Source organism: Panthera tigris, chromosome B3, assembly GCF_018350195.1.
Source record: "Panthera tigris isolate Pti1 chromosome B3, P.tigris_Pti1_mat1.1, whole genome shotgun sequence".
NCBI lineage: Eukaryota > Metazoa > Chordata > Mammalia > Carnivora > Felidae > Panthera > Panthera tigris.
In genome coordinates this window covers 51,350,818-51,377,386 of record NC_056665.1, presented here as the reverse complement: position 1 = coordinate 51,377,386, position 26,569 = coordinate 51,350,818, and the positions used below count along the sequence as shown (strand labels likewise).

General features: G+C 37.9%; 1 protein-coding gene across 1 annotated transcript; it reads right to left on the bottom strand.

The window, feature by feature from the left end:
* Positions 1–21,523: 21,523 nt before the first annotated feature.
* LOC102967122 (40S ribosomal protein S15a-like) lies at positions 21,524–21,871 on the bottom strand. Its single transcript, XM_042988814.1, has one exon. It carries the CDS (start codon positions 21,869–21,871, stop codon positions 21,524–21,526), a length of 348 nt encoding a protein of 115 aa, XP_042844748.1.
* Positions 21,872–26,569: the final 4,698 nt, after the last annotated feature.

Genomic DNA, 26,569 nt, shown 5'->3' with positions numbered 1-26,569 from the left:
ATTATACTGAGGTTTGTTCTCTCTAAACCTACTTTGTTGAAAGTTTTTATCATGAATGGATGTTGTACTTTGTCAAATGTTTTTCCTGCATCTATTAAAATATCATATGGTTTTTATGTTTTCTCTTGTTGATGTGATGTGTCACATTAGTTGATCTGGGAATACTGAACCATCCTTGCAAACCAGGAATAAAGATCCCACTTCATCATGGCGAATAAATTTTTAAATGTGTTGTTAGGTTTGGTTTGCTAATATTTTGTTGAGGATTTTTGCATCTTTTGCATTATGTTCATCAGATATTGACCTGTAGTTTTCTTTTCTTTTTCTTTTTCTTTTCTTTTCTTTTCTTTTTTCTTTCTTTTTTTGTCTTGTCTTTATCTGGTTTTGGTATTAGGATAATGCTGACCTCATAGAATGAGTTTGGGTTTTCATCCTCTTGTATTTTAGAATAGTTTGAGAAAAATAGATATTAACTCTTCTTTGAATGATTGGTAGAATTCACCTGTGAAGCCATCTGGGCATGGACTTTTGTTTGTTGGGAGTTTTTTGTTGACTGATTCAATTTAATTGCTGACAGTTGGTCTGTTCAAATTCTCTATTTCTTCCTGCTTCAGTTTGGATAGATTATATATTTCTAGGAATTTATCCATTTGTTGTATAGATTGTCTAATTTTTTGGCATATAATTTTTCATAATATTCTCTTATAATCCTTTGTATTTCTATTTCTGGGGTGTCAGTAGTTAATTCTCCTCTTTCATTCCTGACTTTGTTTATTTGAGTCTTCTCTCTCACAATTAATTAATTAATTAATCAATTAATTTTTAATGAAACTGGCTAAAGGTTTATCAATTTTGCTGATCATTTCAAGAAACAGCTCCTGGTTTCATCGATCTGTTCTATTGTTTTTTTAGTCTCTATTTTGTTTAGTTCTGCTTTTTAAAAAAAGGTTTATTTATTTTTGAGAGAGACAGAGGGGGGCAGAAAGAGAAAGAGGGAGACAGAGGATCCAAAGCAGGCTCTATGTTGACAGCAGAGAGCCCATTGTGGGGCTCAAATTCATGAGCTGTGAGATCATGACCTCAGCTGAAGTTGGATGCTTAACTGACTGAGCCACCCAGGTGCCCCTGTTTAGTTCTACTTTATTATTTCCTTTCTTCTGCTGGTTTTGGGTTTTTTTTTTTTTTTTGTTCTTCTTTTTCTAGCTTCTTTAGGTATTAGGTTAATATTTTTATTTGAAATTTTTCTTGCTTCTTGAGGTAAACCTGTATTGCTATACTTCCCTCTTGGAACAGTTTTGCTGCATCTCATTGTTTTCATTTTCTTTTCTTTCTTTTTTAAAAAAATTTTAATGTTTATTTATTTTTGAGACAGAGAGAGAGAGAGAGAGAGAGACAGAGCATGAGTGGGGGAGGGGCAGAGAAAGAGGAAGACATGGAATCCGAAGCAGGTTCCAGGCTTTGAGTTGTCAGCACAGAGTCCAATGCCGGGCTCAAACTTACGAACTGTGAGATCATGGCCTGAGCTGAAGTCAGATGCCTAACTGACTAAGTGACCCAGGCGCCCCCATTTTCTTTTCTTTTTTTAAAAATGATTATTTATTTTTGAGAGGAGGGGGGAATCAGTGCAGGAGGGGCAGAGGAAGAGGGGAACAGAGAATCTGAAGCAGGTTCTGTGCTGACAGCAGAGAGCCTGATGCAGGGCTCAAATTCACCCACCACAAGATCATGACTTGAACCAAAGTTGGACGCTTAGCTGAGCCACCCAGGCACCTCACATTGTTTTCATTTTCATTTGTCTCCATGTTTTTTTGATTTCCTCTGATTTCTTGGTTGAATCGTTTATTGTTTAGTAGCATGTTGGTTAACCTCCATGTATTTGTGTTCTTTACAGATTTTTTCTTGTGGTTGATTTCTATCTAGTTTAATAGTGTTGTGATCAGAAAAGATGCATGGTATGCTTTCAGTCTTTTTGAATTTGTTGAGACTTGTTTCATGGCCACATATGTGATCTATTCTGGAGAATGTTTCCTGTGCCCTTGAAAAGAATGTATACTCTTCTGTTTTTGGATGGAATGTTCTGAACCTATCTGTGAGATCTATCTGGTCCAATGTATCATTCAAAGCTACTGTTTCCTTGTTGATTTTGTGTTTGAATGATCTACTATTGATCAAGTTAGGTAGGAAAGTCCCATACTATTATTATATTCATTATTTCCCTTATGTTTGTTACTAGATGCTTTATGTATTTTGGTATTGCCATGTTGGGTGCATAAATATTTACAACTGTTATACCTTCTTGCTTGTTTGATTGTTATTTTTATGATTATATAGGGTCCTTCTTTACCTCTTTATCTTTTGTTACAGTCCTTTTTTTTTTTTTTTTTTTAGTGCTTATATTTGAGACAGAGAAAGACAGTGTGAGCAGGGGAGGGGCAGAGAGAGAAAGACACACACAGAATTCTAGGCAGGCTCCAGGCTCTAAGCTGTCAGCAGAGAGACTGACACAGGGCCCGAACTCACGAACTGCGAGATCATGACCTGAGCTGTGGTCAGGTGTTTAACCAACTGAGCCACCCAGGCACTCCTCTTTTGTTACAGTCTTTTTTAAAAAAAATGTTTTTTTAACGTATATTTATTTTTGAGACAGAGAGAGACAGAGCATGAACGGGGCGGGGGGGGGCGGGGTCAGAGAGAGGGAGACACAGAATCTGAAACAGGCTCCAGGCTCTGAGCTGTCAGCACAGAGCCCGACGCGGGGCTCGAACTCACGGACTGCGAGATCATGACCTGAGCCGAAGTCGGCCTCTTAACTGACTGAGCCACCCAGGCGCCCCTGTTAGAGTCTTTTTAAAAAGTCTATTTTGTCTTATATAAGTATTCACACCCTGGCTGTCTTTTCACTTCCCTTTGCATGAGAAATGCTTTCCATCCCTTCACTTTCAATCTGCATGTGTCTTTAGGTCTGAAATAAATCTCTTTTAGGCAGCATATAGATGGGTCTTGCCTTGTTAACCCTTCTGTCACCCTAGGTTTTTGACTGGAGCATTTAGGCCATTTCAATTTAAAGTAATTATTGATGGTATGTGCTTATTGTCATTTTGTTACTTGTTTTATAGTTGTTTTTGTAGTCCTCCTGTGTTCTTTTCTTCTCTTCCTCTCTTCTCTCGTGGTTTCCTAGCTTTCTTTAGTGATATACTTGGATTGCTTTCTCTTTATTTTTTGCATATCTGTTACTGGTTTTTGATTTGTGATTACCATTAGGTTTATATATGACATCTTATGCATATAGCAGTATATCATAAGTTGATGGTTGCTTAAGTTTGAATCCATTGCAAAAGCACTAAATTCTTACTCCCTGCCCTCCCCCCGCCCCGACTTTTAGGTATATGGTGTCATACTTTACATCCTTTTATTTTGTGAAACCCTTGACTGATTTTTATAGATATACTTAATTTTACTACTTTTTGACTTCCTGCTTATGATCTTTCTTTTCTACTTAGACAGTTCCCTTTAATATTTCTTGTAAGACCGGTTTAGTGGTGATGAATTCCTTTTATTTTCGTTTGTCTGAGAAACTCTTTATCTCTCCTTCTGTTCTGAATGATAACCTTGCTGGATATGGTATTCTTGGTTGCAGGTTTTTTATTTTTTTCTTCTTTCAAAACTTTGAATATATCCTGCCATTCCCTTCTAGCCTGCAAAGTTTCTGCTGAAAAACCATCTGATGGTCTTATGGCATTTCCCTTGTGTGTGTTTTCTTTCTTCTTGCTGCTTTTAAAAGTTTCTTTATTTTATTTTTTTCAATATATGAAATTTATTGTCAAATTGGTTTTCATACAACACCCAGTGCCCATCCCAAAAAGTGCCCTCCTCAATACCCATCACCCACCCTCCCCTCCCTCCCACACCCATCAACCCTCAGTTTGTTCTCAGTTTTTAAGAGTCTCTTATGCTTTGGCTCTCTCCCACTCTAACCTCTTTTTTTTTTTCCTTCCCCTCCCCCATGGGTTTCTGTTAAGTTTCTCAGGATCCACATAAGAGTGAAAATATATGGTATCTGTCTTTCTCTGTATGGCTTATTTCACTTAGCATCGCACTCTCCAGTTCCATCCACGTTGCTACAAAGGGCCATATTTCATTCCTTCTTATTGCCATGTAGTACTCCATTGTGTATATAAACCACAATTTCTTTATCCATCCATCAGTTGATGGACATTTAGGCTCTTTCCATAATTTGGCTATTGTTGAGAGTGCTGCTATAAACATTGGGGTACAAGTGCCCCTATGCATCAGTACTCCTGTATCCCTTGGGTAAATTCCTAGCAGTGCTATTGCTGGGTCATAGGGTAGGTCTATTTTTAATTTTCTAAGGAACCTCCACACTGTTTTCCAGAGTGGCTGCACCAATTTGCATTCCCACCAACAGTGCAAGAGGGTTCCCGTTTCTCCACATCCTCTCCAGCATCTATAGTCTCCTGATTTATTCATTTTGGCCACTCTGACTGGTGTGAGGTGATATCTGAGGGTGGTTTTGATTTGTATTTCCCTGATGAGGAGCAACGTTGAGCATCTTTTCATGTGCCTGTTGGCCATCCAGATGTCTTCTTTAGAGAAGTGTCTATTCATGTTTTCTGCCCATTTCTTCACTGGGTTATTTGTTTTTTGGGTGTGGAGTTTGGTGAGCTCTTTATAGGTTTTGGATACTAGCCCTTTGTCCAATATGTCATTTGCAAATATCTGTTCCCATTCTGTTGGTTGCCTTTTAGTTTTGTTGGTTGTTTCCTTTGCTGTGCAGAAGCTTTTTATCTTCATAAGGTCCCAGTAATTCATTTTTGCTTTTAATTCCCTTGCCTTTGGGGATGTGTCGAGTAAGAGATTGCTACGGCTGAGGTCAGAGAAGTCTTTTCCTGCTTTCTCCTCTAGGGTTTTGATGGTTTCCTGTCTCACATTCAGGTCCTTTATCCATTTTGAGTTTATTTTTGTGAATGGTGTGAGAAAGTGGTCTAGTTTCAACCTTCTGCATGTTGCTGTCCAGTTCTCCCAGCACCATTTGTTAAAAAGACTGTCTTTTTTCCATTGGATGTTCTTTCCTGCTTTGTCAAAGATGAGTTGGCCATATGTTTGTGGGTCTAGTTCTGGGGTTTCTATTCTATTCCATTGGTCTATGTGTCTGTTTTTGTGCCAATACCATGATGTCTTGATGATGACAGCTTTGTAGTAGAGGCTAAAGTCTGGGATTGTGATGCCTCCTGCTTTGGTCTTCTTCTTCAAAATTACTTTGGCTATTCGGGGCCTTTTGTGGTTCCATATGAATTTTAGGATTGCTTGTTCTAGTTTTGAGAAGAATGCTGGTGCAATTTTGATTGGGATTGCATTGAATGTGTAGATAGCTTTGGGTAGTATTGACATTTTGACAATATTTATTCTTCCAATCCATGAGCACGGAATGTTTTCCCATTTCTTTATATCTTCTTCAATTACCTTCATAACCTTTCTATAGTTTTCAGCATACAGATCTTTTACATCTTTGGTTAGATTTATTCCTAGGTATTTTATGCTTCTTGGTGCAATTGTGAATGGGATCAGTTTCTTTATTTGTCTTTCTGTTGCTTCATTGTTAGTGTATAAGCATGCAACTGATTTCTGTACATTGATTTTGTATTCTGCAACTTTGCTGAATTCATGTATCAGTTCTAGCAGACTTTTGGTGGAGTCTATCAGATTTTCCATGTATAGTATCATGTCATCTGCAAAAAGTGAAAGCTTGACTTCATCTTTGCCAATTTTGATGCCTTTGATTTCCTTTTGTTGTCTGATTGCTGATGCTAGAACGTCCAACACTATGTTAAACAACAGCGGTGAGAGTGGGCATCCCTGTCGTGTTCCTGATCTCAGGGAAAAAACTCTCAGTTTTTCCCCATTGAGGATGATGTTAGCTATGGGCTTTTCATAAATGGCTTTTATGATGTTTAAGTATGTTCCTTCTATCCCGACTTTCTCAAGGGTTTTTATTAAGAAAGGGTGCTGAATTTTGTCAAAGGCCTTTTCTGCATCGATTGACAGGATCATATGGTTCTTATCTTTTCTTGTATTAATGTGATGTATCACGTTGATTGATTTGCGAATGTTGAACCAGCCCTGCATCCCAGGAATGAATTCCACTTGATCATGGTGAATAATTCTTTTTATATGCTGTTGAGTTCGATTTGCTAGTATCTTATTGAGAATTTTTGCATCCATATTCATCAGGGATATTGGCCTGTAGTTCTCTTTTTTTACTGGGTCTCTGGTTTAGGAATCAAAGTAATACTGGCTTCATAGAATGAGTCTGGAAGTTTTCCTTCCCTTTCTACTTCTTGGAATAGCTTGAGAAGGATAGGTATTATTTCTGCTTTAAACGTCTGTTAGAACTCCCCTGGGAAGCCATCTGGTCCTGGACTCTTATTTGTTGGGAGATTTTTGATAACCGATTCAATTTCTTCGCTGGTTATGGGTCTGTTCAAGCTTTCTATTTCCTCCTGATTGAGTTTTGGAAGAGTGTGGGTGTTTAGGAATTTGTCCATTTCTTCCAGGTTGTCCAGTTTGTTGGCATATAATTTTTCATAGTATTCCCTGATAATTGCTTGTATCTCTGAGGGATTGGTTGTAATAATTCCATTCTCATTCATGATTTTATCTATTTGGGTCATCTCCCTTTTCTTTTTGAGAAGCCTGCCTAGAGGTTTGTCAATTTTGTTTATTTTTTCAAAAAACCAACTCTTGGTTTCGTTGATCTGCTCTACAGTTTTTTTAGATTCTATATTGTTTTTTTCTGCTCTGATCTTTATTATTTCTCTTCTTCTGCTGGCTTTAGGCTGCCTTTGCTGTTCTGCTTCCATTTCCTTTAGGTGTGCTGTTAGATTTTGTATTTGGGATTTTTCTTGTTTTTGAGATAGGCTTGGATTGCAATGTATTTTCCTCTCAGGACTGCCTTCACTGCATCCCAAAGCGTTTGGATTGTTGTATTTTCATTTTCGTTTGTTTCCATAGATTTTTTTATTTCTTCTCTAATTGCCTGGTTGACCCACTCATTCTTTAGTAGGGTGTTCTTTAACCTCCATGCTTTTGGAGGTTTTCCAGACTTTTTCCTGTGGTTGATTTCAAGCTTCATAGCATTGTTGTCTGAAAGTATGCATGGTATGATTTCAATCTTGTATACTTATGAAGGGCTGTTTTATGACCCAGTATGTGATCTATCTTGGAGAATGTTCCATGTGCACTCGAGAAGAAAGTATATTCTGTTGCTTTGGGATGCAGAGTTCTAAATAGATCTGTCAAGTCCATCTGATCCAATGTATCATTCAGGACCCTTGTTTCTTTATTGACCGTGTGTCTAGATGATCTATCCATTTCTGTAAGTGGAGTGTTAAAGTCCCCTGCAATGACCACATTCTTATCAGTAAGGTTGTTTATGTTTATGAGTAATTGTTTTATATATTTGGGGGCTCCCGTATTTGGCGCATAGACATTTATAACTGTTAGCTCTTCCTGATGGATAGACCCTGTAATTATTATACAATGCCCTTCTTCATCTCTTGTTACAGCCTTTAATTTGAAGTCTAGTTTGTCTGATAGAAGTATGGCTACTCCAGCTTTCTTTTGGCTTCCAGTAGCATGATAAATAGTTCTCCATCCCTCACTCTCAATCGGAAGGTGTCCTCAGGTCTAAAATGAGTCTCTTGTAGACAGCAAATAGATGGGTCTTGTTTTTTTATCCATTCTGATACTCTATGTCTTTTGGTTGGTGCAGTTAGTCCATTTACATTCAGTGTTATTATAGAAAGATACGGGTTTAGAGTCATTGTGATGTCTGTATGTTTTATGCTTGTAGCGATGTCCTTGGTACTTTGTCTGACAGGATTCCCTTTAGGATCTCTTGTAGGGCTGGTTTAGTGGTGACGAATTCCTTCAGTTTTTGTTTGTTTGGGAAGACCTTTATCTCTCCTTCCATTCTGAATGACAGACTTGCTGGATAAAGGATTCTCAGCTGCATATTTTTTCTGTTCATCACATTGAAGATCTCGTGCCAATCCTTTCTGGCCTGCCAAGTTTCAAAAGAGAGATCAGTCACGAGTCTTATAGGTCTCCCTTTATATGTTAGGGCACGTTTATCCCTTGCTGCTTTCAGAATTTTCTCTTTATCCTTGTATTTTGCCAGTTTCACTATGATATGTCGTGCAGAAGATTGATTCAAGTTACGTCTGAAGGGAGTTCTCTGTGCCTCTTGGATTTCAGTGCTTTTTTCCTTCCCCAATTCAGGGAAGTTCTCAGCTATTATTTCTTCAAGTACACCTTCAGCACCTTTCCCTCTCTCTTCCTCCTCTGGGATACCAATTATGCATATATTTTTTCTTTTTAGCGTATCACTTAGTTCTCTAATTTTCCCCTCATACTCCTGGACTTTTTTCTCTCTCTTTCTCTCAGCTTCCTCTTTTTCCATAACTTTATCTTCTAGTTCCCCTATTCTCTCCTCTGCCTCTTCAGTCTGAGCCGTGGTTGTTTCCATTTTATTTTGCATGTCGTTTAAAGCGTTTTTCAGCTCCTCCTGACTGTTCCTTAGTCCCTTGATCTCTGTAGCAAGAGATTCTCTGCTGTCCTCTATACTGTTTTCAAGCCCAGCGATTAATTTTATGACTATTATTCTAAATTCACTTTCTGTTATATTATTTAAATCCTTTTTGATCAGTTCATTAGCTGTTGTTATTTCCTGGAGATTCTTTTGAGGGGAATTCTTCCATTTGGTCATTTTGGATAGTCCCTGGAGTGGTGCGTACCTGCAGGGCACTTCCCCTGTGCTGTGGTGTATAACTGGAGTTGGTGGGTGGGGCCGCAGTCAGACCTGATGTCTGCCCCCAGCCCACCGCTGGGGCCACAGTCAGACTGGTGTGTGCCTTCTCTTCCCCTCTCCTAGGGGCGGGATTCACTGTGGGGTGGCGTGGCCCATCTGGGCTACTTGCACACTGCCAGGGTTGTGGTGCTGGGGATCTGGCGTATTAGCTGGGGTGGGTAGGCAAGGTGCACGGGGGCAGGAGGGGCAGGCTTAGTTTGCTTCTCTTTAGGTGATCCACTTCAGGAGGGGCCCTGTGGCAGCGGGAGGGAGTCAGACTCCCTGCCAGAGGGGTGGCTCAGCAGAAGCACAGCATTGGGTGTTTGCCCAGAGCAAGCAAGTTCCCTGGCAGGAACTGGTTCCCTTTGGGATTTTGGCTGGGGGATGGGTGAGGGAGATGGCGCTGAGGAGCGCCTTTGTTCCCCGCCAAACTGAGCTCTGTCGTCCAGGGGCTCAGCAACTCTCCCTCCCTTTGTCCTCCAGCCTTCCTGCTTTCTGAGCAGAGCTGTTAACTTATGACCTCCCAGATGCTAAGTCCCACTTGCTGTCGGAACACACTCCATCCGGCCCCTCTGCTTTTGCAAGCCAGACTCGGGGGCTCTGCTTGGCCGGTGGGCTGGCCCTCCGACCCGGCTCCCTCCTGCCAGTCCGTGGAGCGCACACCGCCTCGTGGCCCTTCCTACCCTCTTCTGTGGGTCTCTCGTCTGCGCTTGGCTCTGGAGACTCCGTTCTGCTAATCCTCTGGCGGTTTTCTGGGTTATTTAGGCAGGTGTAGGTGGAATCTAAGTGATCAGCAGGACGCTCGGTGAGCCCAGCGTCCTCCTATGCCGCCATCTTCCGAAGATCTCCTGCTTTTAAAAGTTTCTATCACTACTTTTTGCCATTTTAATTACTACGTGTCTTGGTGTGGACCTCCTTGGGTTGATTTTGTTGGAAGATCTCTGTGCCTTGTGAATCTTGGATTTCTGTTTCTTTTCCCAGATTTGGGAAGTTTTTTAAATACATTTCAAATGTATTTTTTCAAACACATTTTCTGCCACCCTTTCTCTCTCTTCTTCTAGGATCCCTATAATGTGAGTGTTACTATATTGGATGGTGTCATTGAGTTCCCTTTATCTATTCTCATTTTTTATTTTTGTTTTTCTTTTTGCTGTTTAGCTTGATTGGTTTACATTACTATGTTCTCCAGGTCACTGATCTGTTCTTCTCTTTCCTCTAGTCTACTATTTACTCCATCTAGTATATTTTAAATTTCAGTTATTGAGTTCTTCAGAATCTTGTGACCTTGCTGAATTCATCTACTAGTTTTAGAGAGTTTTTTTCTTTTTAAAAAATGTATATTCCTTGGGATTTTCTATCTAGACAATTATGTCAGGCACAAATTAGATATTTCTTTCTTTCTAATCTGAATTTTTAAATTTTTTCTTACTCTACTGACAATACTATGTTGGATAAAGGAAGTGACAGTGGGCATCTTTGCCTTATTTCTGATCTCACAAAGAAAGGATTCGGTCTTTCACCATAAAGTATATTAGTTGTAGGTTTATTGTAGAGACTATCAAGTTGAAATTTAAAAAGTTTTGTTGTGTTAAATGTTATAAATATGTTGAACATGAGATATTGTCAGTTTTCACTGAAAATGACTGAAGGGGCGCCTGGGTGGCTCAATCAGTTAAGCGTCTGACTTCAGCTTAGGTCATGATCTCATACTTCATAAATTCAAGCCCTGTGTAGGGCTCTGTGCTGACAGCTGAGAGCCTGGAGCCTGCTTCGGATTCTGTGTCTCCCTCTCTCTCTGCCCCTCTCCCATTCGCACTCTGTCTCTCTCTCTCTCAGAAATAAACATTAAAAAAAATGAAAATGTTGCCTTATATTCTTTTCAATTAAATATATTTCTTTAAATTTAATGGTCTTTGTCAGTCTGATATGTAAAAAATAGTGTCTCATTGTTAGTCTTTTTTACATTTTTATGTAAGCAAATTTATTAATTTTTCTTTATGGATTTTGGAATTCATAGCATTTCCAAAAAGCTTTCCTTATTCCAATTTTATAATTTTTTACATGTCATTAGATCCTCTTAAGATTTAATTTCTTTTTAGAACTGTGTCAGTACTTCATCAAAAGGTTTTCCTACACACAGAGTATCTTTGACAAAAAGCGCTCTTTCAGTTGAAATGTCTTTATCTTTTTCTATCAGAATAGAAAAATTAGAGTCTGTTTTAATTACCATCATGAAGAAATTACTCTTATAATAAAAATGTCTAAGGTGAATGTAGATAATCATTTAGAAAAATATATTGCAGTGTTGTGAGAGCTGCAGCATATGATGGTGAAACAGATTTTGAGCCATAAGACCTGGGTCTAAGTACTATTTTCACCTCTGGAATTGTGTGGCTTTAGACAGTTGCTTAATTCCCCTGGACCTCAATTTTCCCTTTGTAAAATGAAGGGGTCATATTAATCTAGAAGTTTCCATTTTCTTCTGCATATATTTGAATCTATGCAGAATTGTATTGTTAAATACTTAAGCCTGCAATATTAAATGGTGTAGAAAATTTGATCATATTTGTGTTTATCTACTTTATCTGCTGATGTGAAAAAGTTGTAAACAGTTTTTTTAGATTATAACACATACTCTTCTGTCTTAAATACCATTATATTGTTAATGCTTTTGCTATCTATTGTTCTGGAAAAATTAGACATTTTTTAAGAATTTTTTTTAACATTATTATTTATTTTTGAGAGACAGAGAGAGACAGAGCATGAGTGGGGGAGGGGCAGAGAGAGAGGGAAACACAGAATCTGAGGCAGGCTACAGGCTCTGAGCTGTCAGCACAGAGCCTGATGCAGGGCTTGAACCCACAAACTGTGAGATCATGATCTGACCTGAAGTCGGACATTCAACTGAGCCACCCAGGCGCCCCATGCAAAATTTGACATTTCAATGAAAAATTAGTAAAACCCACAGTTTACATTTCAAGGATGCCAAATTATCTTATTTTTGTTCTCTTCATCATTTGGACTTGTCTGGAAATCATTTACTGGAAATGCCTGTGTACCTGTGGCTTGGTACTTAGATTGATGAGCTAATCTCCCCAAACACACATGTATCCACTGTGGTTTGTAAACATTTGGGTTTCAGTAATCTTACAGAATGTCTTTTATGTAAACCAGCAATAAAATGTAAACAACTTATTTGATCACATTGTTTACAATATGGAAATAATTTGGCAGAGGATATGATGGAACTCATTGAGGTGGGAAGCTTAAGTGGGTACAAAGGCTTCAGATGGGAAAAGTTTTATTTATGGGAATAACAGTACACAACTCAGTTTTTTGTTTTTCGTTTTTACCTCCCCTGAGAACATAGTGTATTTGCTAAACCTCAGAGAGCAAGCACCTATGTAGCTCATTCTTGGAGTTTGCCAAATAAACATTCTCGTAACCAAAAATCTATTCAGAATACTCAAATTCTTTACTTGTAGTTCTCAAAAATGTGGGAGAGATTCACATGTATAGTCCACTGAAACAGTTTTTAAAATCTTCACTCCTTTCCCACCTATTTCTTCACAATCCTCATCTGCCATAGGGCATTTTGATCTACAATTTACCTCAAATATCCTCCTAAGTCCAGCTTAATGCTGCTCTTCCTTCTCACCTTGCTTCCCAAATCTTTATTATGTAGATCAATATTTCGTCTTTTGGACTGGTGAGGAGGTGAAATTGGGCTGGAAAATGCAGTTATTTTCTTTGGCAGGGTGGGCTTAAAGAAAAGGCTGTGAGAACAATTTTGGTTGCATTATATTAACAATATAGCACAAACTAGAGGCCTAGCTAATATTTGTTGAGTAAGTGAATGCACTCTGATCATTCTCATTATCCCAGAAATTGCCCTACTTAGTTAAAAAGAAAATCTAGAAATATTATGAAATATCAGCTATATCCTGTTATCAAGCTGAATGGAAACAGATCTTAAATTAACTCAGCTGTAATCATCTTGGCTGGCATGTTAGAAGATTTTTCTTTTGGATGCTGAGTATGCAGCATTTAATACTCACTAAACCATGTCATTTTGCTTCAAGGGACAGAAATGGAGTGGCTTTTTAATAAAAGCAATATAAATTGCTTATATAAGTTATATAAGTTATATTGCTTTTATGAAAGCAATATTATATATTGCTTTTATTAAAAATAATTAGAGCTCTTCAATTGAAATACTTAGTTATAAGTCTAAAAAAATATGTAGAAGACCTATAGGAGAAAAACTGTAAAACTCTGATAAATTAAAAAAAAAACTAAATAATTGGAGAGATATTCCATGTTCATGATTAGAAAGATTCAACACTGTCAAGATGTCAATTCTTCCCAACTTGATCTATAGGTTCATTGCAATCCCAATCAAAATCCCAGCAGATTATTTTGTGGATAATGACAAACTGAATATAAAGTTTATATGGACAGGCAAAAGAGTCAGAATAGCCAACACAATATTGAAGGAAAGGACCAAAGTTGGAGGACTAGGACTACTCAACTTCAAGACTATGAAGATAGTGTAGTATTGGTGAAAAAATAACAAATATACCAATGGAACAGAATAAAGAGTCCAGAAATAGACCCCCATATACAGTCAATGATGTTTGACAAAGGAGTAAAAGCAATATAATGGAGCAAAGATAGTTTCTTCAACAAATGGTGCTGGAAGAATTGGACATCCACATGCAGAAAAATGAATCTAGACACAGACCTTACACCCTTCACAAAAATTAACTGAAATGTATCATAGATTTAAATATAAGCTATTATAAAGTATAAAACTATAGCCCCCTAGTAGATAACATAGGAGAAAAGTTAGATAACTTTGGGTATAGTGCTGCCTTTTTAAATACACCACCAAAGGCATGATCCATGAAAGAAATAATTGATAAGGTGGACTTCATTAAAGTTAAAACTTCTGCTCTGTGGAAGACAATCTCATGAGAGTGAGAAGATAAGACACAAACTGAGAAAATATTTGCAAAAGGCACATCCAATAAAGGGCTATTCTCCAAAATATACAAAGAAATTCAACAATAAGGAAACAAACAACTGGATTAAAAAATGGCTAAAGACCTTAACAGACACCTCACTAAAGATGATATAATAGATGGCAAATAAGAATATGAAAATATATTCAACATCATATCTCATTAGGGAAGTGCAAATTAAAACAACGAGATACCACTACATACTTATTAGAATGGTCAAAATCTGAAACACTGGTAAAATCAAATGCTGGAGAGGATGTGGAGGAACAGCAACTCTCTCATTCATTGCTAATGGGAATCCAAAATAGTACAGCTACTTTGAAGACAGTTTGGAAGTTCCTTGCAAAACTGAACATAATCTTATCATATGATCCAACAATCATGCTCCTTGGTAATAATCCAAAGGATTTAAAACTTATGTCCACATAATCAAAGAAATAGAAAAGCATTCCATGCTCATGGATTGGAAGAATAAACACTGTTAAAATGTTTATACTACCCAAGTCAATCCCTATCAAATAACACCAGCATTTTTTTGCAGAACCAGAACAAACAATCCCAAAATTTGTATGGAACCACAAAAGATTGTGAAAAGCCAAAGCAATACTGAAAAAGAAAAACAAAACTGGAGGCATCATGATTCCAGATTTCAAGATATATTACAAAGCTGTAATCATCAAGACAGTATGGTACTGGCACAAAAACAGACACATAGATCAATGGGACATAATATAAAAGCCAGAAATGGACCCACAACTATATGGTTAGCTCATCTTCAACAAAGCAGGAAAGAATATTCAGTGGGAAAAAGTCTTTTCAACAAATGGTGCTGGGAAAACTAGATGGCGACCTGCAGAAGAATGAAACTGGACCACTTACTTATGCCATACACAAAAATAAATTCAAAATGGAAGAAAGATCTAAATGTGAGACAGGAAACCATCAAAATCTTAGAGAAGAACACAGGCAGAGATCTCTCTGACCTTGGCTGGAGCAACTTCTCACTAGACACATTGCCAAAGGCAAGGGAAACAAAAGCAAACATGAATTATTGGTACTTCATCAAGATAAATAGCTCTGCACAGTGAAGGAAACAATAAACAAAACTGAAAGACAGCCTATGGAATGGGAGAAGATATCTGCAAATGACACATCTGATAAAGGGTTGGTATCCAAAATCTACAAAGAACCTATCAGGGAGGTAGAGAGTGTTTAAGAAATTGAATTATATTTTCAAGTTTTTAAGATCAATTTCATTTAATGCCCCCCAAAATGTTGTGTAATATTTGTATGTCTCTATTAGTGCAGATCCAGTGATATTTCTTTTGTCTGTTTAATCATATATGTGTGCACATATATACATATATGCACATATACCTAATACATGCATTTGAAAAAAACACCATTATATCTACTTATTTCCAGACAAGTCAGAGAAACTTATTTAAACTAAAAACAATATAGCTGAAGTTAATGTATACATATGCTGAAAATTCAAAGCACAGCAGGGTATGAAATGAAAGATAAAACTCTCTCAATATACTCCTCCCATCAGGAATCATTGTCAACTGTTTCTCATGTAGTCTTTTGTACATTAGAACATTTTAAAAATTCTCCATGTGTAGGCAGATATATGCTTTTTAATATTTAGTTTTATTTTTACCTATTGAAAAATTTATTTGTACAGTTGATATACAATGTTACATTAGTTTAAGGTTTATAACGTAGTGATTCAACATTTGTATACATTATGCTATGCTCACCACAAATGTAGAGAGATGGTAGCTTTAAAAAGATTTACACAAAAAGAATATACTACATTTACTACTGTGAGTCTTTTTTGTTTGTTTCATTTGCTAATATATTACAAATTTTTTTATGGTTTTATTTTTGAAAGACAGAGACAGAGCATGAGTGGGGAAGGGGCAGAGAGAGAGAGGGAGACCCAGAATCTGAAGCAGGCTCCAGGCTCTGAGCTGTCAGCACAGAGCCTGATGCAGGGCTCGAACTCACAGACTGTGAGATCATGACCTGAGCTGAAGTTGGATACCTGAGCCACTCAGGCGCCCCTCACTTGATAATATATTTTAAGCCCATTTCCATTCCATTTCAACAAGATCTACCTAATTTTGTCAGGGCTGTATAGCATTCCATTGCATAGACATAGTATAATTTTTATAAATAAAATTAAATGATATTTAGTTATATATAATTATTAGTTATATATATATATATATAATTTTTTTCTATTGTAAGCAGTACTGCAGCTCATAGCCGTGTGTGTGTGTGTGTGTGTGTGTGTGTGTGCACGCGTGCGTGTATGTGTGTGTGTGTATGAATATATTCCTAGCTATTGAATTACAGGGTAAAAGAGCATGCACAGTAAAATTTTAAAAATAGATTTACCAAAATGTTCCCATCCCAAATGTAAAGATTTATTCTAACAGTGTATGAGAATGCCCATTTCCCTACCCATCATAAAAAAAATGTGTGCATATTGAGTAAATAAACTTTTGTTATTCTGGTAAAAATTCAAAGACAGGCATTTTGCTTTTCTTTTGACTTTTAATCTTGAAAGCTTTCTTCATTAAGGACTTGCAGCTCCCAGGAGGAGCTCTCTGGTCACCCCTGAACTGAGGATTAGCCTTCTCGCCTAATCTTATCCCCAAAAATAATCCTTTGAAACAAATGGTGATGATTGGTGGGGTGGTGGTGGCTAGGTTCTGGAAGGGTAAGTGGTTTTAGATCAGATAAGGCTCATGATATTTTGTTATTCCATAGCAAGTGGAGGTGATTCATATTATTAGGTTCGAGTTGGCAAACTACAGGTCTATGAGAAGCAGTGTGGCTCCAGTATAAACAATGGAACATGCAGAAAGAGCCCAGGGTAGACTGATATAAGGTGGAGTCTACTGTGCATCTTTACATGCACTGCATCACTAGGTAGAGTCAAGTACATCTCAATTCACTAGGTTCTGTCTCAGGACAGGGCCTGATTAGTTTTGGAGGGCATCTACGGTAGGGAATAGATCATTTAAACCTTCTTTACTGTGCCAGGTACCTTGTAAGCCTTCCATATATGTGTGACTAATTGAATTGAACTCATAGGAGCTGCATTAAATGGCTATGGTGTTTTGGGCCCAGTCAATACAAGCTGATTGAGCATAGGGATCACTCTGAGGAAAGGGACTCACCACTTAGGATCCAGAAAGGGTGTCCTCTCATTGTCACATTGGTTACACTCCTCTATATGCCATGGACTCTATAGATAATTTTTGGCTCTGATTGATGCCTCTTTATTTGTAAATAAATCATACTTTGGGGGTTCCTGGGTGGGTTAGTTGGATAAGGGTCTGCCTTTGGCTCAGGTCATAATCTTGTGGTTTGTGGGTTTGAGTACCACATTGGGCTGACAGCTTGGAGTCTGGACCCTGCTTTAGATACTGTGTGCATCACTCTCTCTCTCACTCTGCCTCTCCCCTGCTCACACTCTGTCTCTCTCAAAAATAAATACTTAAAAAAAATTTAAAAATTTTTCATATTTTCCAGGTTATACTTGCTTAGCAAATAGTAAAAAGTGGGGAAAAAAATCTCATCTGTATTATACCATAAAGAGATGGCCATTGTATTGACTGGCTCTAGTTAATTCTCTTCTGTGTATGTATTTATTTATCACATATTTTATAATTGTTATGAATAATTTAAGATATACCAAAAGATACAAAAATATTACAGCCAACACGCAGGTACTCACTATCCTGCTTAAGAAGTAAAACATTGGGGGCGCCTGGGTGGCTCAGTCGGTTAAGCGGCCGACTTCAGCTCAGGTCATGATCTCGCGGTCCGTGAGGGCTGTGAGTTCGAGCCCCGCGTCAGGCTCTGTGCTGACAGCTCAGAGCCTGGAGCCTGTTTCAGATTCTGTGTCTCCCTCTCTCTGACCCTCCCCTGTTCATGCTCTGTCTCTCTGTGTCTCAAAAATAAATAAATGTTAAAAAAAAAAATTAAAAAAAAAAAGAAGTAAAACATTGACCCATGCTGTTGAAGCTCCTTTTGCCCGTTTTTCCTGTCATGTTTCTTTCCCTCTCCCTAAGAGATAGTTGTTACACTGCTATATATATTCTTATATTTATATGCATCTATCATTATGTATTGTAAAATATTGATTTACATGTTTTTAAGATTCGCATAATTATTTTTTATGCAATTTGTATTTTTTAAAGTTTATTTATTTATTTTGAGAGAGTGCGCCTGTGAGCAGGTGAGGGGAAGAGAGAGTGGGAGAGAGAGAATCCCAAGTGGGTTCTGCGCTGCCAACACAGAGCTCAACGTGGGGCTTGAGCTCATGAACTGTGAGATCAGGCCTGAGCCGAAATCAAGCCAGATGCTCAGCTCACTGAGCCATCTAGGTGTTCCTGCAATTTGTATTTGATGCTTAATATGATTGTGAGAGGCATGTTGACGTAGCTCTAGTTCCTCCATTTTCATTGCTGTATAGTATTCCTCCACATGACCTGACTACCATTTATTCATCCATTCTCTTATTAGTAGTTAGTAAGTTGTTTTCATGTTTTGCTATTACAAAAAGTAAAATTTTCAGTGGTTGTCTCTTTATGTACTTGTAGAAAGTTTATTTTGGGTTAAGTTTCTCTTAGCAAAATTGAGTCCCTTATTTTATGCATTTTAATATAATTGAGGTCATCCTATATACACATATTTTTCCACTTACTATTAAGACATAAGGATTCCTCCTTGTTGCATACTTTTCATAAATAATTTTTTAATGTTTATTTTTGAGAGACAGAGAGAGAGAATGTGAACTGGGCAGGTGCAGAGAGAGGGAGGGGCAGAGGATCTGAAGCTGTGCTGATGGCTGAGAGTCTGATGTGGGGCTCAAACTCATGAATGGTGAGATCATGACCTGAGCTGAAGTTGGATGCTTAACTGACTGAGCCACCCAGGCTTTATGAAAAGCCACCCTTTTCATGAATATTTTTTAATGGTCATATAACATTCCAACATGTGAGTAGAATAAAACATTCTGGTATTATTAGAAATCCAGGTTGTATCCAGATTTTCACTATTATAGATGATGCTCTGAATGAATTTGACTAGAAAGCTTTTTAGGTATTTTGGATGATTTCCTTAGGTTGGCTTTCTAAATAGTGAATTATTGGGCCAAATGGGATGTATGATTCTACAGCTTTTGCTACTACCTTGCCAAATTGCTCTTCAAAAGGCTCATAGTAAGATTCTTGCCAACTAGCAGTGTACAATCTGAACCTGGAACTTGAAGGGCATTGTTGATGTCTTTTCCTGATTTAGGGGAGAGTGGTTCCAAATACTTCCTACAAGCAATTCAGAGTGTCCTGGACCAGAGGACACAGAAAGAGATGGGCACTAAATAAAAGAGCGAGAGGCTAAAATATTACAAGGTTTCTTGTCTAAAGGAGAGGACTGCTTCTCATACTGTTCCAGAGAGAACTGACTACAGGAAGGTGGGGCAAGACATCTAAAGATGCCTTGCATATTTGCTCAGAAAGTCCCTTTTTCCTCAGTGTCTTTCTTCTAGTATAGCTCATCTCTAACTTCCTTTTTGTCTCCTTTTCTCTTTTGATTTTCAGGTAAATGATAATATCTGCAGATAAAAACATGGGAGTCAGAAATCTTTTAAAGAAACTGAATCTTTTTTCTTAGAAGATATTATCTGTCATTTTGTTTATAATACTCAATTACAGTCAACAAATATTAGGCATCTGCCATATCCCACGCTAGGATACAATGGTGAACAAAATATATTATGATAGTTTATTATTGTTAGCATGAATCCTATGATAGTATATTGAGTATATACCCTGTACGATAACCATACTTGTTGTAGAGAGTAATGGCAGTCATGTCTATCATTAGCAATACTAATAAAGATTACTACACTGACTAGCAGTGTCTGCGAATTTGTTGTGTTGACAAGTGTTTTTCTGGGCACTGCTGGAAATGAGATGTATAGGCAGATATTTTTCCTGGAGTTTCCAGATCTTTCATTGCTGAGCAGGCATGCCAGATTGGTTGCTTATTAAAACTGGCATGGTGCCCTGTGGGGCTAATGTGTTAATGACAAGTAGTGCTTCTCTTGAGCATTGGCCCTGCCCCTCATTAGTGTCCCCCAGGATCTGCCGCTGCCACCTTGGGTCTCCATTCTGCCCCCAACATTCCACTGAAAGCCTCCAGGAGTGGGGTTTCAGTGCTGCTCATACATCATAGGTGAGTCTTTAAAAAGGGATCTTAAAGATGGCAGGATAATTTAATGGCCAAATGTAATATTTGTAGCTCCAGAGGCTAAGATAATGATGAAAGCAATGAAACCTTAGGGTCTGGAGCAGGGTCTTTCCACCGAAGAGGGTGAAGAAGGTTGTGGAAGTATTTATTTATTTTTATTGTTTTGAACTTCCTTTGAATGTTCATGTATTTGCTAACAGGTCATGAGGGAAGGAAAGATATAAAAGTAGCTAAGAGGGAACTATGGTATTTTGAATTGGTATGGTGGTGTGGGTGGTTTCATTGTATGAAAGTAGAAGAAGGATGGTGGAAACTAGAAGAGGGGTGACCTACTCAATAGACCTGTGCAAACCTGACCACACAGGCCAGTTGGGGAGCCTGTTAGCTACAAATACCATGTTCCAGTTGTTCATGGAGAGGGCTTTCTCAGGCTATATTATACTTTGAACGGTAAGGGCAATTTTTATGCCCTCTATGCACACATTCCCAACAAGGGTTTATTGTTACACAATTGTTAAGAGTTAATGATATATTTATTGCACTGTTTCAGCTTTTGGCATTTGTCAACACTTTTCAATAATAATACTGGGCAAAAAAATGATTGCTGAGAGCTCACATTATTAGTGAACTGATTTTCTAAGCTCATAGAATTTAAACACTCTTGGAAAAAATTTCTCAATATAAAAAATTGTATCTGATCTGTTAATTTTATAAGCGTATTCATTATTACTATTATTAAAACTAATGAATTCAACTTGGCATTGGATCAACATATAATTAGAGGAATAAAATTCACTCTGAATGCTGAACTCATTGGGAATGGATAATTTGACTACTCTAGCCAGTTCTATTATTAATTTCGGGGTTGTTCAGTTCAGCTTCAATTAAAATCAAACATTTATTAGTTTCAATTGAATTGAATTGAATTGTTATCTTTGAATAAGTAATGTGGGTAATATATGCACAAGGTAATATATGCAATGATAATAAAATTCAAACATTATAAAATGGTATACAGAGAGAGTAAGTCTCTGTCCCATCACTGACCCTGTGTATCTGCCCTCTCCTCAATGGCAATCACTTTATCAGTTATGTGAGTGTGTGTATGTGTGTGTGTATCCATTGAAAGATGTATCAGAGACCAATCTATCTGTTTTTCTATCTTATCTCTATCCATATGTGATTTTATTTTACATAGATAGCAATATGGTATAAACATTTTTCTCCTTCTGCTTTTTAATTAATATTATACCTTGTTCATAGTTTCATATCATTTTTTTTTTGTCCATTGAGGAATCTTATTTGCACATCTAGTACATTCCTAGAAGAAGAATCCTAGGATTTTCTCTCCTGAGTATTTTCATCTTGCTTCTTCATGGTCCAGGATGCCAGCTGAGGTTAGTACAATGAAACCAAATTGGTGAGATGGGAGCAGATTATTCTGCCATTTTTCTACATCTTTGAGCTGTACATCAAATCTGGGGCTGATCACTCCATACTTGTTTAATCTGCCCATGAGGTTCCCAACAATTTTCCCAGTTCTATGATCATCAACAATTTCAAATTCGCCAATGTAACCATGGTTCATCGTTACAATTAGAAACTGGATGACTTTGGAGCATGGCCTGATAACAACCTGGCATTTGCCTCTCTTTTCAGCATTGTTAATGCTCTTGAGAGCATCCACCAGGACATTCATGTGCACCATTACGGTGGCACAGACAGATGGTGGAAACAGTTTTCCTATCTTTTTTGAAAAACTGTTGAGCATTTTACTATAACCCAAAAATGTATGGAGTACCTACCATGTTCTAAGTATTGCCTGGGAAGGAAAGATGAATATGACATGTTTCTGTCTCCCAGGGCTTATGTTCTGGTGGAAAAGAAGATATATCTCTGGGTGATTATAAAAAAGATAGGCTGTAGGTGTGCTGTAAGAATGGTGGGAGCAGAGTTAAAAGAATGAACCTATAAGAAAAAGATTAATTCTATTTGGAAGACATGAGAAGTTCTCCCAGAAGTAGAAGCTTTGAAAAAGATATTGAATAATTGGTATATCTCTGATGGGTGCAGATGTGGGTTAAGGGTTTCCAAGCAGGAAGGGGGAGAAAGGGATGCATGCTAAATCTGTTCAGGGCACAGTAACTATGTGATGTGGTTTGGATATCAATTTGGTGGTGGTAGTGGGCATGTTTGTGGGAGAATGGGAGTGAGAGATAGAGTTGGTTTGTTGCTTTGAATGTCAGAGTGAAGAGCAAAGCTGTGTGTGTATGTGTGTATGAGAAGTGGGTGGAGATGAAGGAGGGAAGGCTTTTGTGTAGGCCAGATGTAGGGAGAGCCTGAATCTGAGCACGTTTTGTGGGAGGAGAAAGGAAGAGATGAATTCCTGAGATATCACAGAGCTAATTTTTCTTATGAATAAAGGTTGGCAGCTTTGTAACATCATTAGCCATTCTAAATCTATTTCCTGATGAACTTGGAGTTTTGAATTCCTAATGAGGACAATCTGACTGACAGCCCATTTAGGATAATACACCTTAATAGAAAAGTCAAACACACTTACTTTAACAGAGACATGCAACACCATTAATTTGCAGAAGAAAAATAACTGTAGGTTGGCATCCCTTACTATGTAGTTATCATGGACATGGCTGATTGGAAAAAGCACTGAAGAATTGTGTGTGTGTGTGATTCTGAATTGAAACAAGGAACACACATCTATGTTCAATTGTGCCACTACTTGCAAAGGTGATTTCTACAAGTGAGAGTGCTAGAAAACCTTTAAAGGGTAAAAAATGAAGGAAATAAAATGCTCCAGATAACCTTAAGAGCGAAGTATAAATGACACTTTGCAAGCCAACTTCATTAGCCTGTCTTCAGCATGAGCGCTGTGGTGACAAATCGACATTACTTGTTTTTTTTTCATTATTTGGAATCTCTCACAATTCCAAGTGGTTCTTGGAAATGGGAAGCTAGACAATTAGCACATGAATTTGTGAAATTCAAATTGACTAGATTCTCAAAACAGCTACTTAAAAAAATTATAGTTTGTTTTTTTTTTAAACTACTTCTGTCTTTACCCTACAGGGACACATACATGTAGCACAGTAAGTGAAATTAATATCCTTTTTTATGTGCCCCTAATAAATAGTTTTTTTCCCTGAGCAAGTGGCTACTTGCAAGACCTGTCAAATATTTCAAATTACTGGCTGGAGTGATGCTCAGGTGAATGGTCCACTGACTTTGTTTCGCACAAGCCACTTTAAAAGTTCAAGGCAGGTGGTAAGTCACACCAAAGATTCCATGAGTCCTCACCATACTCAGGGCTGGGGATTAGAGGTTCCGTAACTTGGGAATTGTAACTATGTTGAGTGGGGACAAGTGGCTGGAACTAGGCAAACTTCATGTTCCTTGGACATCAGTATGGCCAGGAATGGTAAGGGGAAGGCATTGAGGTGCACAAGTTATTGGCAAGATGAGTCATTGCCCAGCTTCCAAAAACAATGCAGAAAGTCCCATTTGCAGTTTCTTTTATCCCTGACCTACCTCTGAATACCTCCAGAGTCAGATATGTGCAATTGTTAGAAGGCTTCTGAAATATTATGTTGATTTCTGCTTCCTTATGATCCATTTGTCCTAGCACTACCCAGAAACCAGAACTTTAGGATGCATAAGAAACAGCTAGGGATGCTTTTCCCTTTTCTCTTTTCTTAAATATATTTATTATGGAAAACTTTAAACATGATACAACAGTAGAGAAAACTATAAATAAAAAAACTATGTCTTCCTTATCCACTCTCAATAGTTGTCAATATATCAATGTATTTATCCTCTCTCCTGCTTTTTTTTTTTTTTTTTTTGAGAGAGAGTGTGCAAGTGGAGGAGAGGCGCAGAGGGATAGATAGAGAATCTTCAGCAGGCTCCAGGCTCAGTGTGGAGCCCAATAGGGACTCCATCCCATAACCGTGGGATCGTGACTTGAACTGAAATCAAGAGTAAGACTTTCAACGGACTAAGCCACCCAGGTGCCCCCTCTCCTGATTTTTTAATGGAGTAATTTAAGGAAAATCTCAGTCATACAATTTGATCTGCATATACATTAATATGCATCTTGGCCAGATGACAACTTTATTTCTATACATTCATAACAGCATTATTACACATAACAAAATTAACAATAATTCTCTAATTTAGGTAGTACCTAATCCATATTCATGTTGTCCTGGTTGTCTCCAAAATGTCTTCTAAAGGTGGTTTCTACACATTATACATTGCACTGAATTTTATATTTCTTAATATAAATATATTTTATATTTCTATCTATGACAGTCCCCCCCCATCCATTAAAAAAGTATTATTTGCTGGAGGAACTAAATCATTCATTTTACAGAATGTGCTACATTAAAGATTTGGCTGATTGTATCATTATAGTAAATTTTAAATAGTTTGCCCTGTTTCCTATTAACTGACAGTTACTTATATAGGAGACTTATTTAGATTTAGTTCCATTTTGGGGGCAAAAATACATGACAGATGGTGCTGTGTGCTTCCTACTGAGTCACAGCAGAAGGAGTCCCACATTTAGTGGTGTTGAGATTGATCCATGGATTCAGGTGTTATACCCCTGAATGCACTGATGCATTGGTCTGGCCCAGACCTCTGAATCAGAATCTCTGATAAAATAGCCCAGGTGACCCATGGACCACTAATATCTGAAAAACATTGTTCTAGTGAGGCATTCTGAGGTGGGAGAAGTTTTGGGAAATACAGTGTGTGATGATTAATTTTATGTGTCAAGTTGACTGGGACATGGGGTGCCCAGACATTTGGTCAAACATTATTTCTGGATGTGTCTGTGAGGATGTTTCTAGATGGGATTAACATTTGAATTGGTAGACCAATTAATGCATATCACCTCCCTCCTCAGGGAGGACCTCATCCAATCAATTAAGGATATGAATAGAACAATCAGGCTGAGTAAGAGGAAATTCTTCCTACCCAACTGAGCTAGAACATCAGTCTTTTCTACCCTTGGACTCAAACTGAAAACTTGACTCTTTGAGCCTCCTGGCTTTTAGACTAGAACTTATACCATTGGCTCTCCTTATACCATTGGGTCTCCCACTTGCCAGCTGTAGGTCTTGGGACTTGTCATCTTCCATAATTGAATGATCCAATTCCTTATAATAAATCTTTCTTTCTATCTCATTGGTTCTGTTTCTCTGAAGAACTTGGACTAATATACTGTACTAAACAATGCAAAATATGGTTTTTTTTACTGCAGGACCTCTCAGATTCTTTAATACATGCTAACATGTATTGTAATTTTCCAAGCAGGGGGATGGTTTGTAGAATTTTCTAGACTAATGTGACCAAGAAACCTTTTATGATCATGCATCTTGTGAGGTTGGTGTTCCACCTGTTTACAGTAAACAAAGCTTTGATGTGTAGAATAAACCTCCTTAATTTTCCATCTGCCAGCTCTTCAGATATTTTAAGGTGGCAGTTTCTATCCTTAGACTTCTCTTTTTTAGGGTGAATTTCCTAGGACTTCCAAGTTTTCCTTATGTGCTTACTCTCGCATGTTCTTTTTCCTTTTCTCTTTTTGGAGTATTCTCTGGTTAGTCAAATCCTAAATAGTTGTGGCTTACCTTTTATATGTTGTGAGGACTATGAAGAAGGCCTTAAGGAAGGCCTTCAGAAACAGCTGGTGTTTGCCTGGTTCAGAAAAAGTAGGACCTCTAGCTGGTCAAAATAAGCTTTTGGTACCTCAAATTATGTGCTCTTCTCAGAACTATCTCTAGCAGTTAGTGCTGCTTCATTTCTTTAAAGCTTTTAACAAAAAAGATAATTTATTGGTTCATGGAATAGTACCTTCAGGTATGGTTTGACCAGGGCTCAAATGGAGAGACCTGACTTCTCTCCATTTCTCTGCTCTCCTTCCTTAGTCTTCTATTCTCAGGCAGACTCTCCTTTGGTGGTTATAGGATGGCTGCAGTGACCCCCAAGGCCTTGTCCTTTCTCATTCATGTCTAGCAGAAAAAAGCAGAGTCTGCTTCTTGTGAGGCTTTAACCTTTAGATACTTCCATCTGATGAGTTTATCTGGATGGAAACAGATGAGCCTTTCCTTTTTATTTCCCAATTTGAGTATATATCCAAAGACACAGACTCTTGCACATGTTTTAAGTGCCTAGAAGCAGCTGAAGCTGCTGAGAAGCCAGAGAAATTCAACATCAGTGGGTGAGGAGGGCCTCAAACTTTACTGTGGTCAGCCCCTGGTCTTTGGTTGTTCAATAATTTACCCACCTGCCTCCCCTCCTCCCAACCCATTTTTTAGCTGAAGCCCAGAGAGCTTAGGTGATTTTTCAGATATCACACAGACAGCTGTGGGGCAAAGCTGTGCCA

Coding starts and splice junctions, on each gene's coding strand:
- LOC102967122 (XM_042988814.1), bottom strand. CDS start 21,871: ATGGTGCACATGAATGTCCTGGTGGATGCTCTCAAGAGCATTAACAAT.